General features: G+C 44.5%; 1 protein-coding gene across 1 annotated transcript in view; it reads right to left on the reverse strand.

Moving 5' to 3' along the window:
• Nucleotides 1-2,378: 2,378 nt before the first annotated feature.
• The window catches only part of gpr180 (G protein-coupled receptor 180), a 93,481-nt gene continuing 83,202 nt past the window's right edge, over nt 2,379-12,657 (reverse strand). The window contains exon 9 of the mRNA XM_070891690.1: nt 2,379-4,730. Coding sequence (XP_070747791.1) covers nt 4,572-4,730 — 159 coding nt within the window. The 3' untranslated portion in view covers nt 2,379-4,571. The remainder of the gene's footprint in view (nt 4,731-12,657) is intronic.

Here is a 12,657-nt window from a genome sequence, read left to right on the forward strand (position 1 = left end):
TGATCGGGTATCAATCGTTTCCTCACTGTGATTGATCGGGTATTGATTGTTCCCTCACTGTGATTGATCGGGTATAATCTATAGTGATGCTTCTTCCAGTGGTGCCAAATGAATTAAGTAGCAGGGACTGATAATATTCAAATCTAGTTGGCTGGGAAATTAATAAGTTTTTCTCTAACCTATTGCTATTGATATTAGTTGAATAGATTGCCCTTTCAACAGCAATAACTTGCATTTATATAGCGCCTTGAACATAGTAAAACTTCCCAAAATGCTTGACAGGAGATGTAGAGAGGCGGAGTGGTTTAGGGAGGGAATTCCGGAGCTTAGGGTCCAGTCAGCTGAAGGCACGGCCACCGATGGTGGGGCGATTAAAACGGGGATGCTCAAGAGGCCAGAATTGAAGGAGCGCAGAGATCTCACGGGAGTTATAGGGCTGGAGGTGCTACAGAGGTAGGGAGTGGCAAGGCCATGGAGGAGTTAGAAAACAAGGATGAGAATTTTCAAATTGAGGTTTTGGTTAACCTGAAGCCATTGCAGGTCAGCGAGCATAGGGGTGATGGATAAATGGGACTTGGAGCGAGTTAGGATAGGGGCAACAGAGTTTTGGATGAGCTTAAGTTTATGGAGGGTGGAAGATGTGAGGGCAGCCAGGAGTGCATTGGAATGGTCAAGTCTTGAGGTTACAAAGCCATGGATGAGGGTTTCGGCAGCAGATGAGCTGAGGCAGGGGCGGAGTCAGGTGATGTTACCAAGGTGGAAATAGGTGGTCTCAGTGATGGCACGGATGTGTGGTTGGAAGCTAATCTCAGGGTCAAATATGACAAGGTTGTGAGCAATCTGATTCAGCCTCAGACAGCTGCCAGGGAGAGGGATGGAGTCAGTGGTTAGGGAACGCAGTCTGTGGCGGGAACCAAAGACAATGGCTTCGGTCTTCCCAATATTTAGTTGCAGGAAATTTCTGCTCATCCAGTACTGGATGTCGGACAAGCTGTCAGACAATTTAGAGACTGTGGAGGGGTCGAGAGAGGTGGTGGTGAGGTGGAGCTGGGTGTCGTCAGCGTACATGAAGAACTTAATGTTGCGTTTTGGATGATGTCGCCGAGGGGCAGCATGTAGATGGGAAATATGTTGGGGGCCAAGGCCAGATCCTTGGGGGACACCAGAGGTAACGGTGCTAGAGCGAGAAACCATTGCAGTGATTCTCTGGTTATGACTGGATAGACAAGAATGGAACCAGGCGAGTGCAGTCTCAGCCAGCTGGATGACGGAGGAGAGGCGTTGGGCGAGGATGGTGGGTCATCAAAGGCTGCAGACAGATAGAGAAGAACAACCCTAATGCCCCTGTCACAGAACTTTATATTTATCTCTCTCAACTGGGCCAAAATTACCTTTTAAAAGCTCCGTTAGCGCCTCTGCGGGGGTTGCGGGGGACGACTAACGGGGAGGAGACTTTTTGCCCGAGGGAGGGGAGCGCGACTGCCTCCCGGGAAATTGCCCGGGAGTTTGCGGAGGCACTGCGATGGCAGTGCTGCGCCCTGAGGTTAGTGCCCCAGGCCTGTACCGGGTGCAGAAAGTCCCGACCCCAGATGGTTACCGCCCCCAATCGGGGCGCGGGGCAATTCCGCCCCCTAGGAACTGTACAGTGCTACTGAAAAGGCAGCAGTCTGCACAAGACTCCCAAGTTGGCAAAAATCAGTTGATTTGCTGTTTTATGATAAGCCATTCTCCCGCCCAAATGAAGACCTGAATTCCATCTTTTCAACACACTGTAGGTTGAGAGATAGGATGTCCTTTGATCCCCCCCATCTTTTCTCCCCGCCTCTCCTGAAAGTAATCAACATATTTACCATTTTGTTGGACCTATCGGTCTGTGTGAAGCCTGAGCATTGCGTGGCGGCAGGTTATTTGACCGTGGGTGCAATTTATAGTCCTCAACAGATCCCTTGGCAAAATTATTTGAAAAGGCATCACAAGCCCTTTTCTTGCTAACTCAAAAATCTGGTTCTTTTGTCGATGAAGGTACACAAAGATTTATCCTTCCAGGACCACAACTTAGCCCAGCCTAGAAGATAAATCCACAACCTGCCCAGAATATGACCATTAGCAGGAGGGGCAGGGAGGAAGATTTGATGGTACTTTACACGCTCAGAGGCAAATGTTCTATATGTGAAAGTGATAGTTGGCTCTGCTGAAGTTTGGAATATTAGTTTATCCTGCTGTTGAGTTTTTAGTAGCTCATTCTTGTGACTGTTCCTTTTAAATGTGACACTATTAACAACATTGGCAAACAAGGGTGTATTTGATGGACAATTCTGTTTCATTTGCTGTAGGCAGCACTCATCTGGAATTAATTAAACGGAGTACTGATGCTTACAGTTTTTATTCAACAGTTTAAATTTCAACAGTGAATAGAATCACACTTGAAATATGTACATATTTAATTGACAGAATTCTGAAATATGTAGTACAGTTGTGTTGTAGATCATGAGACACCGTCCCACAATCTAACAATGACACTATCGGTATTGGGATTGCACACAGTGCATCAGCAGAACTAAAAAATGCCACAAAAATGCAACATAAACTTTTTGAAAAAATGGTTGAAAGAAATATCCCGTTGTGTAATTTACTGTTACAATGTACATTATATAACTGAGTATTAAGAAGGCAATATTCCAGTACAATCATAGCGTTATATTTATTCCCCAAGTATGGAAGCACTCCTTTGTGCATTGCCTTAAAGGTGCAAGCTGTGATTGACATGTGCCTGTGCCTACAGGTAATATGAGCAGCATTTGTATTTATGGACTAGATATGGGTTTAACCCTACACCCAACCTTCTTCCAATTGGTCATGCATATTAAGGAATGGAGGCCTGGAGCAATACACGCCAATAGAGTTTGCACAGCAAAAAGAGGATGACTTAAAATGACATTTGTGAGAGAGAAAGGCTGCTGCCTACATTGAGATATGAAATTTTAATTACAAAATAAGATTTTTTTTAAATGGTCAATGGGAAGATGGACCTTTTGAGTGTTGGGGGCCATCATCCATCCTGAGCAAACAGCTAAATTAGAAATCTCAACTGTGTCTAATCTGCATCAAAATGATTATCAATGTTTGGTGTACCCAAGGTGAAAATTGAAGTTGTGTCCGCATTCACACATCAGATGCCAATGTGCAAATTTACATCTATGAATATGTGCCTTCAACTACGTGTGGAAACGGTGCTGATAGTGTTTATTCCCCTCTTTTATGATTTTCAGTCTGAGGAACTAGATATTAGAGACATACTGAAGCATTTTAGTGCGGAAATAGGGTTTTTATTTCCATAAATGATTAAAGTCATTGTCAGAATTATAAATAATGTTTCATCGTTCCAAAATTGAAGCCTGTGTGTGGCTTCCCCCTTATAAACACCCCATGACCATATGGATCACAATAATCTACTGGCATAATCGGCAAGAAGTTTAGTCATTTGTTAACTAGGCTAGAAGATTGAGGACTTCAATACAGAAATGATTTCTGTTGGAAAAATATTAACTTATTCCCCATCCTGGAAGCATACATATCTGGTGGCAATTGACCATGTAGCACCATTGACAGACACCACACCCCTTGGCTGGTCAAAGCTGTGGAATGGCTCCTGGGAGGAATCAAGGGGTGAAAAAAATAAACAACATAGAACATAGAACATAGAAAATAGGTGCAGAAGTAGGCCATTCGGCCCTTCGAGCCTGCACCGCCATTCAATGAGTTCATGGCTGAACATGCAACTTCAGTACCCCATTCCTGCTTTCTCGCCATACCCCTTGATCCCCCTAGTAGTAAGGACTATATCTAACTCCTTTTTGAATATATTTAGTGAATTGGCCTCAATTCAGTGCAATACTGAGGGTGCGCCGCACTGATCAAAGGACTTATAAGAAACAGGTGTCTATGAATCTCACCAGTTAAAAGTACTTCTTCTGATAAGCAATACCATATTTTATTACTGTATTAATGTTTTAGGGACTGAGGTGATAACATATTTATGCCATAATTAATGTTTTCAGCTTCAATAATACAACATAACAAACATACATTCGCAAGAACAAAAGACACAGGTGCTAACAAATCAAAGACATTCCTACATTAATTTCAAATAACTTCTGCATGACACCAGCTATGTACAGAAAGCAATTCTGATGTAAATGTAAACATGATTAAAGTTAAAAAGCATATTATTGCATCCCATTTGCAACATTAACGACAGCACAATATGCTCTTCCTGCCATTGGGCTAGACTACAGATTGTCGTTCTTGTACATCAAAAGCTTCAACTCATTACCTGTTCATTCCAAAAAAGTGTGTTTTAAGAAAGAGTTCTGTGTTCAGTTCCTGAATTCAGTGATTCAAGTACATTTGACAGCAATGTGCAATTGCAAATGACATAGCCTCGACTGTTTTAAACAATCAGGGGCTGCAGATCCACTTGCAATAAAATATTGCCAAGAGTACAGCGTTGCTGATTATAATTCACTACATACAGCAAATAGCAAGTCCTCCTTAGCCGCATAGTTCCATCACTAGGACGAGTAGCGACTTCTGTATCCAGATGACACAGTGAGTGGTAATGTAACCGAGGACAGCGATGAAACCTCCCAGTAAAGACTCCGAGAGATGAAGAGTCTGTACAAGATGACCATGGAGATGGATTGACAGAGAATAACAGCAATAACGATAATCTGGGGATAAATGACAATTTATGTTTACTTAATGTTTGTACTATGATTTCTAATGTTTGTGCAACTTTCAAGATACAATATCCTTTTTAAATCAACATAAACAAATATTAAGTTATGAAAGTAGTCTATAAGCACTTCTTCAATTACAATTTACTGTCCTAGAATTCCAACATTTTAGGAATTTTAAAATGTGTAGCAGATTTATGTAATCTGTGTACTTTCTAATTCTTGTGTTCTTTTCAAACATTAGGTCCTAATCAGAAATGATTATAGCACCACCAGTTCAAACCCCCGCATTGCACAACTCTTAAGTATAATGTTTCAGTCACAAACCCCAAGTTAAAGACTCTACTTAAAGGAAAGCAAACATCAAAAATTTAGCAGAATTTAAAAAAAAAAGAAACCATGGATCTATTCTTTTGCAACTAGCTTCCCTATCAGACCTATAAAAATATTTTCGAACTTCCTGGAGCAAAAGTAATGTTTATTTTTCCCTTCCTCTCGGAAGGAGTCAACTAATGCCTGGAATGGATGTGACAACCATCTATGTACCGTAGCCATGTGGCCATTCACTATGTGTGAGTCTAGCCAGCTAATCTGAGTGGGTTATTCCCCTGAGGGCACACAGCCAAGTCCAACCCTGTCCTTACTTAATGTTCACTTTCCAACAGGGGGTTTTCAATGCAATCCAGTGCATTGTTTCGCCTACTTAGTCCGGAGGTACTGAGGCCAACTGTAAATAAGAAAGTGAGAATGTCGAAGTATAGAATGGGAAAGGGCCATTTGATCCAGCAAGTGTATATCGTCAACAGATAATGTACAATACACAATCATCAGATGTTCAACCAATTTAATCTCCAGAGAAAAGGTTCTGTAAAGTTTCTCGTTACCTTTTCCAAAGGTAAATTGAGCAAAAACTCCCACCGAACTTACATCATATGTCATGTAGTTTTGACTGATTGCTTTCCTTAGTTGGCATTTACATCATCAAAATAGCTTAGAAGCCATCGTGTTCCTCACAGCCTTTGATAAACCTTTTGTTAGAATCTCAATCCTGTTCTAAATCAGATATTTATCCAGCTTTTTGTTTATATAGTCGTTAATCAACAGCAAACCAAAAGATGATGGCCAGAATCAAATACCATGGATGCGAGTAGGTTGATACATCCTTCATTTATTAATATTTCATGCTGACGTAACAGAACAGCACTGAAAAGTAGAATTTAACTCTGCATTACTAAACTGCCTGCCTTGGGCATCCAGTTTTTATGTTTTGTGTTGTGACTTATGTATCTATCCCTGTGTCAATTAAGTCTACATAGCGATAAGCAACTAATTTTGTACCAGGAAATCTGACAGATTCCTGATTGCTGGATGACTTCTCTAGCTTTCATTAGAGTAAAATGAACAAGTGTGGTCTACAAATTGAACTTGCAAAGTTTCAATCTAATTTTGTCAGCAAAACAAGAAGGATACAAATTTAATTTATTAATTATAAGGCTATGTATCACTTAGATTGAAAAAAGGAAACAAAATACTGTACAAAGTTATTTAGAATAAATTAAAAAGCAAACAAAACCACACGGGCTAGAACCTCCACTTTTTTTCCATGCTTAACGCCCACTTACCGCCCATTTTACCGCTGAAATTACCTATAACGCCCATTTTGGCACAAAATAGAAACTGATGGGTTTTTTAAGGAGACATATCGCCGAGTGTTACTTTCCCACCGAGAAAAAATATAACTTTTTTGGGACGGAATCAACAGAATGGGAGAAATCAACGGCAATAATATCGCCCAGCGTTACTTTCCGCACGGAATTAACGCTGAGATTCAATATTAACGCCCGCCCACTGTTTTTTGTCGTAAAGAGCATATTTACCCAAACTAGCGGACATGAGATCGCCCATCGTCACTTTCACCACCTCGCACACATCACCCACAATATCGCTCGCTCAAAAAACCGCCCACAAAAAGTGGAACTAACCGGATCGAACGCTAGCGGTGTGGCTGGCATTTGTTAAATCCCACTCTTACGTGAGGAGCTGATATCTGAACGATTTGCCTGAAAGAGCACTGATGTGAGTGACAACGCTGACACACTGCTGTGTGTGTGCAGCTCAGACATCAATGGTGCCCATCATCTTAGTGCCAGTTAAAGTTTACGCTGATTGATGTTAAGTTGTATTTAACCCTTTCATGGTAAGGAATCACCAGTGTGTAACAGTCCAGCTATCTGAGACAATGCGCAACAAGGTTATGTTCAATAACAAAAGTTTAATACAACATTGGTCTGAAATCATAAGTATCACAGCCAATTAACACCCAACCCCACCCACAACCCCACTTTTTACACCATTGACATCAATCACATGTCCACTAACACAGAATACAAAGGCAAAGCAGGAGCGTGGTCCCCAGCCCCCATACATTGCAACAAATTGCTTACACCCAGATGGAGATATAACACAGCCATCACCTGCGGACATGCACCTCACTTTCCTTCCCCCCTCTTCTCCCCACCTTTACCCCCTCCCCTCCTCGCTCCATGGCGCCTGGCCGAGGAGACCCTCAGGCGGTGCCTCATTGGGGGGGGATGAAGGCAGATGCGGTGGTTGCATGGGTACGGGAGCGGGGGGGGGTGCCGAGGGGGCAACATTCTCTGATGCAGAAGCAGGATCTTGGTCCTTGCTCTCATCTGTCATTCGCAGTGGTGGTGCGGGACCTAGGGGTGGAGTGCCGCGCTCGGGGACCACTGGAAGCCCTCTGCCACCAGTGTTCCTGGCTACCAGCTCCAAGGCCTCCTCCATCCCTTCCATGTTATATCTTATTTGTTGGACAAAAACTCTGTGCCAACTATGTTCTTGGTGTTTAGTAGGCTTTTTGCTGCTGGTGAATCTCCATCGTTCCTCCCACAACAGCCAGACAAGCCCACACCACAGCCACACACGCTTTCAGTGTCCCTGAGCTCCCTCTCTCTCTGTCTCCTCTTCTGCGCATGTCATGATGACCCTTGACCTCCTGAATTGCGGGAATCGAGCCTTGCCATGCCGTTGCTAAGGACGGCCACACTTTATGGCAGAAGGTCAGAAAGATTTAACGCTGCCGCCCATTTGATATCGCTCGCGGTAACGCCCATTTTCAAAAATGTAAACTAGGTGTTTTGAGAATGGGCGAGAAGCCGGCGATCTGAAAACCTTTTTTTCTGCCCACGCCGGAAATAACGCCCATTTTTGGGCGATAAGCACAAAAGTGGAGGTTCTAGCCCCACAAGTTTTACATGAAAGTATGTGAAAACCATGCTTCAAAGCAATGCTTTAACACAAGAGCATTGCATCCACAAGGACCAGTCAGATAATCCAGTGTATTTTATTTTCAGTGTGCTTTAAAAAAAAAGTCTAATGCAAATTGAAGTTGCATTCAACTCTTTCTCCTATTAGTAATTGTTGAACTCAGTGTTGAATCCGGAAAGCTATAAAATGCCGAATCGAAAGATGAGGTGCTGTTCCTCGAGCTTACATAGAGTTTCACTGGAACAGTATAGGAGGCCGAGGACGGAGAGGTCAGAGTGCGATTGGGGCGGAGAATTAAAGTGACTGGCGACTGGAAGCTCGGGGTCATGCTTGTGGACTGAACGGAGGTGCTCCGCAACAATTTCAGATCATAACCACTGCCTCCATTGTTTCGGGCAACAGCTGTTAGTCATGGTTCTGCCATCCCCATTTATACCTCTTCTACACCTATCTTTTTTTTACTTGTCCCATTACCATCTCCTTTATCCTGGCACCATTATCCCTTTTGTCATTTAATCTCTCCTGCCTCCCACCAAAGCACAGACCTTCCCTTTTGTTCTTTCCTCCTCTCCCCACTTTCCCTGCCTCTGTACTTGCTTAAAACCTGTTACATCGCTAACTTTTTACAGTTCTCATCGACCTGAAACGTTGGGCTGGATTTTACCAAACTCGGTGGGCCCATGGCGGGCGACTTCAGTGGTGGGTTGCGACCTCGCTGCTGGCTCCAGCCCGCTGCCCAAAATGATTTTACGTTGATTGGGCTTGTTAAGCCCGCCCAGTGAGTTTCTTGGAAAATTGAAAGAAGCGGGTCTGATGACGTCATTTGATGATGCGTCATCAGCCAGTTTCCTTAAAGGGACCATGCGCAAATTAAGTTTGACAGTTGTATAGTCAGTGGTCTACAGCATTGAGGTGCTGCAAACACTGACCATATGGCACAGCTGCACCCAGGCTCTCCCATCACTCTCTCCAGATGCTTATGGAGGGAGTCACAGCACATATGGAGGTTCTCTTCCCTTCCAATGGGCGGAAGAGACCTCCCCAGGAGACCAACGCAGCCTGGTTGCACATTGCACAGGAGGACACAAGCAGGGATGTGGTCAGGAGGACCAGGCTGCAGTGGCACAAACCTTTCAATGATCTCAGTAGATCACAAAATGTTACTGCAAAGCCACACTCAACCTCATCCTGCTGTGCCTCTCATCACATCCCCATCACTCTGCCTTCCCTACCCTACTCCTGCACATCCTTACTCACACCAACTGACCTTGCACCTCCACCCATCCCTCTCTCTCTATCTACATTATCACTTCCCCATCTCACTAGCCACCCCTCACACTTACCCTCATCCTTGTCCAATCACACCAACTAACAACACACAAGGGTAGGCACTTGGGTATTTTTATGCAATGTTCATGTGAAGTTTCTGTTAATGTGATGTCAAACATTGCAACCTTTATTTTAAACGATTTGTGTTCTTGGACAGATCTGTGGGCACCTTGGAAGTAGCTTAGTGAGTTGCAGTGAATGGTGAGACATAACGTTACCCCCCCACAATGGTGATGAGTGTGAAAGGAATGGGTTGGGCATTGTAGGGATGCTTTATGGAGCTGGTGTGGGGTGGTGCCAACCTGGTGCATCATGTGGCAGTCAGGGTGTACAGTGTCAAGTGAAGTAAATGTGGCCATGGTGAGGTCATCCCTGGCCTCCCAGGCAGCAATGTGGTCGGGCGCTGATGCCCTGTGTCCTGTGCAGCATCAGGTGATTGTGGAGAAGGTTGGTGTTGTTGTTGGTGCTGCTGGCATGCTTAGGGCTGATTGTGGTGGGATTCTGAGGACCAAGATGAGAGAGTATAAATGGCACCCATGGTGATGGAATAGATGGCAGGTGAAGTAGAGAAGACAGAAGCGATCTGTCAATGGTGAGAGAGGTAATGAGGTCAGACTGGACGAGGACTTGTGTAAAGGGCGTGGCACATCGGAGGAGCCCAGGAGCAGGAGCAGGAGGTCATGGCCCATAAAAAGGGCGCGGCACATCGGAGGAGCCAGCTGGTGCAGGGACAAAAAGTTTAAAAAAATCAAAATCGAAGTGTGACGTCACAGCCAAGCGGGTAAGTGATTGGCTGGTGGATTGGTGAGTATTTTTCTTTTTTTTTAGTAGGAAATCTTTGGCATTGTTGTAAGTAGGATCTGCCAGTAAATATCTGAGCTTTATTATCTAAGGAGAGCCTGTTAATTAAATCGGCTGTTTGCTGAGTAGCGGATGGGTATGTTGAGCTACGGTTTAGAATTTACTTCCACTCGATAGTTGCGCGTGTAACTAGAGGGATGGCAGGGCAGCTCAGTCCCGTGGATTGCACATCCTGCGGCATGTGGGAAATCCTGGATGCTTCGCGCAGCCGGGGCGACTCCGTGTGCAGGAGGTGTGTCCAGCTGCACCAACTCGAGCTCCGTGTTTTGGAACTTGAGCGGCAGCTGGATTCACTGCGGTGCATCCGCGAGACTGAGAGCTACGTGGATAGCACGTTTCTAGAGGTGGTCACCCCACAGCTTAAGAGTGTGCAGGCAGAGAGGGAGTGGGTGATCGCCAGACAGAAGAGGAGGACTAGGCAGGAGTCCCCTGAGTCCATCTCTCTCTCCAACCAGTACTCTGTTCTGAGTACCGGTGGGGGCGATGGTGGCTCTGGGGAGTGCAGTCAGAGCCAAGTCCACGGCACCACGGGTGGCTCAGGGTTGCTCACGGGTGCAGGGGGTTGGAGGAAAACGAATGGAAGAGCTATAATGGTAGGGGATTCGCTAGTCAGGGGAGCAGACAGGTGTTTCTGTGGCCACAGACGTGACTCCAGGATGGTATGTTGCCTCCCTGTTGCCAGGGTCAAGGATGTCACTGAGCAGCTGCAGGGCATTCTGGGGGGGGGGGGGGGGGGGAGCGGGGAGTGGTGAACAGCCAGAGGTCGTGATCCACATCGGGACCAATGACATTGGTAGGAAGAGGGATGAGGTCCTGCAGGCAGAGTTTAGGGAGCTAGGAGAGAGATTAAAAAGCAGGACCTCAAAAGGTAGTAATCTCCAGATTACTCCCAGTGCCACAAACTAGTGAGTACAGAAATAGGAGGATCGAGCAGATGAATACATGGCTGGAGAGATGGTGCAGGAGGGAGGACTTTAGTTTCCTGAGGCATTGCGACCCCTTCTGGGGGAGGTGGGACCTGTACAAGCCGGACGGGTTGTACCTCAACAGAGTCGGGACCAATATCCGTGTGTGGGGTTTTGCTAGTGCTGTTGGGGAAGGTTTAAACCAGCTTGGCAGGAGGATGGGAACCTGAATAGATTCAGTAGGAAAGGGAGTAAAGCTGGAATTAGAAAGCAAAAATAAAGTGAGTGAGTTTGAAGGAGAGAGGAAACAAGCAGGAAAAAAGGTAAAAAAACAAACTTAAAGGCACTTTGTCTAAATGCACGTAGCATTTGTAACAAAATAGATGATTTGACGACGCAAATTGAGACAAATGGGTATGATCTGATAGCCATTACAGAGACGTGGTTGCAAGGTGACCAGGACTGGGAATTAAATATTCAGGGGTATTTGACAATCCGGAAGGACAGACAGAAAGGAAAAGGAGGTGGGGTAGCTCTACTGATAAAGGATGGAATCACTGCAATAATAAGAAACGATATTGGCTCAAATGATAAGGGTGTTGAAACAGTTTGGGTGGGAATAAGTAACAATAAGGGGAAAAAGTCATTGGTGGGCGTAGTCTATAGGCCCCTTAACAGTAGCAACTCTGTTGGTCGGAGTATAAACCAGGAAATAGTGAGGGCTTGTAAAAAGGGAACAGCAATAATCATGGGTAATTTTAACCTCCATATTGATTGGACAAATCAAATTGGTCAGGGTAGCCTTGAGGAGGAGTTCATAGAGTGCATAAGGGATGCGTTCCTTGAGCAGTATGTAACGGAACCAACCAGAGGGCAGGCTATCTTAGATCAGGTCCTGTGTAATGAGACAGGATTAATAAACAATCTCCTAGTAAAGGATCCTCTTGGAATGAGTGATCATAGCATGATTGAATTTCAAATCCAGATGGAGGGTGAGAAAGTTGGATCTCTAACCAGCGTACTAAGCTTAAATACAGGAGACTATGAAGGTATGAGGGCAGAGTTGGGTAAAATGGACTGGGAAAGTAGATTAAAGTGTAGGACGGTTGATGAACAGTGGTGTACATTTAAGAGATATTTCACAACCCTCAAGAAAAATATATTCCAGTGAGGAGAAAAGGGTGTAAGAGAAAAGATAGCCATCCGTGTCTAACTAAGGAAATTAAGGACGCTATCCAATTAAAAACAAGGGCATACAAAGTGGTCAAAACTAGTGGGAGGACAGAAGATTGGGAAGCTTTTAAAAGCCAGCAAAAAACGACTAAAAAAATGATTATGAAAGGGAAGATAGACTATGAAAGTAAACTAGCACAAAATATAAAAACAGATAGCAAGAGTTTCTACAGGTAAGTAAGAAGGAAAAGAGTGGCTAAAGTAAATGTTGGTCCCTTAGAGAATGAGACCAGGGAATTAGTAATGGGGAACATGGGGATGGCACCAACTCTGAACAAATATTTTGTATCAGTCTTTACGGTAGA

Source organism: Pristiophorus japonicus, chromosome 10 (genome assembly GCF_044704955.1).
Source record: "Pristiophorus japonicus isolate sPriJap1 chromosome 10, sPriJap1.hap1, whole genome shotgun sequence".
NCBI lineage: Eukaryota > Metazoa > Chordata > Chondrichthyes > Pristiophoridae > Pristiophorus > Pristiophorus japonicus.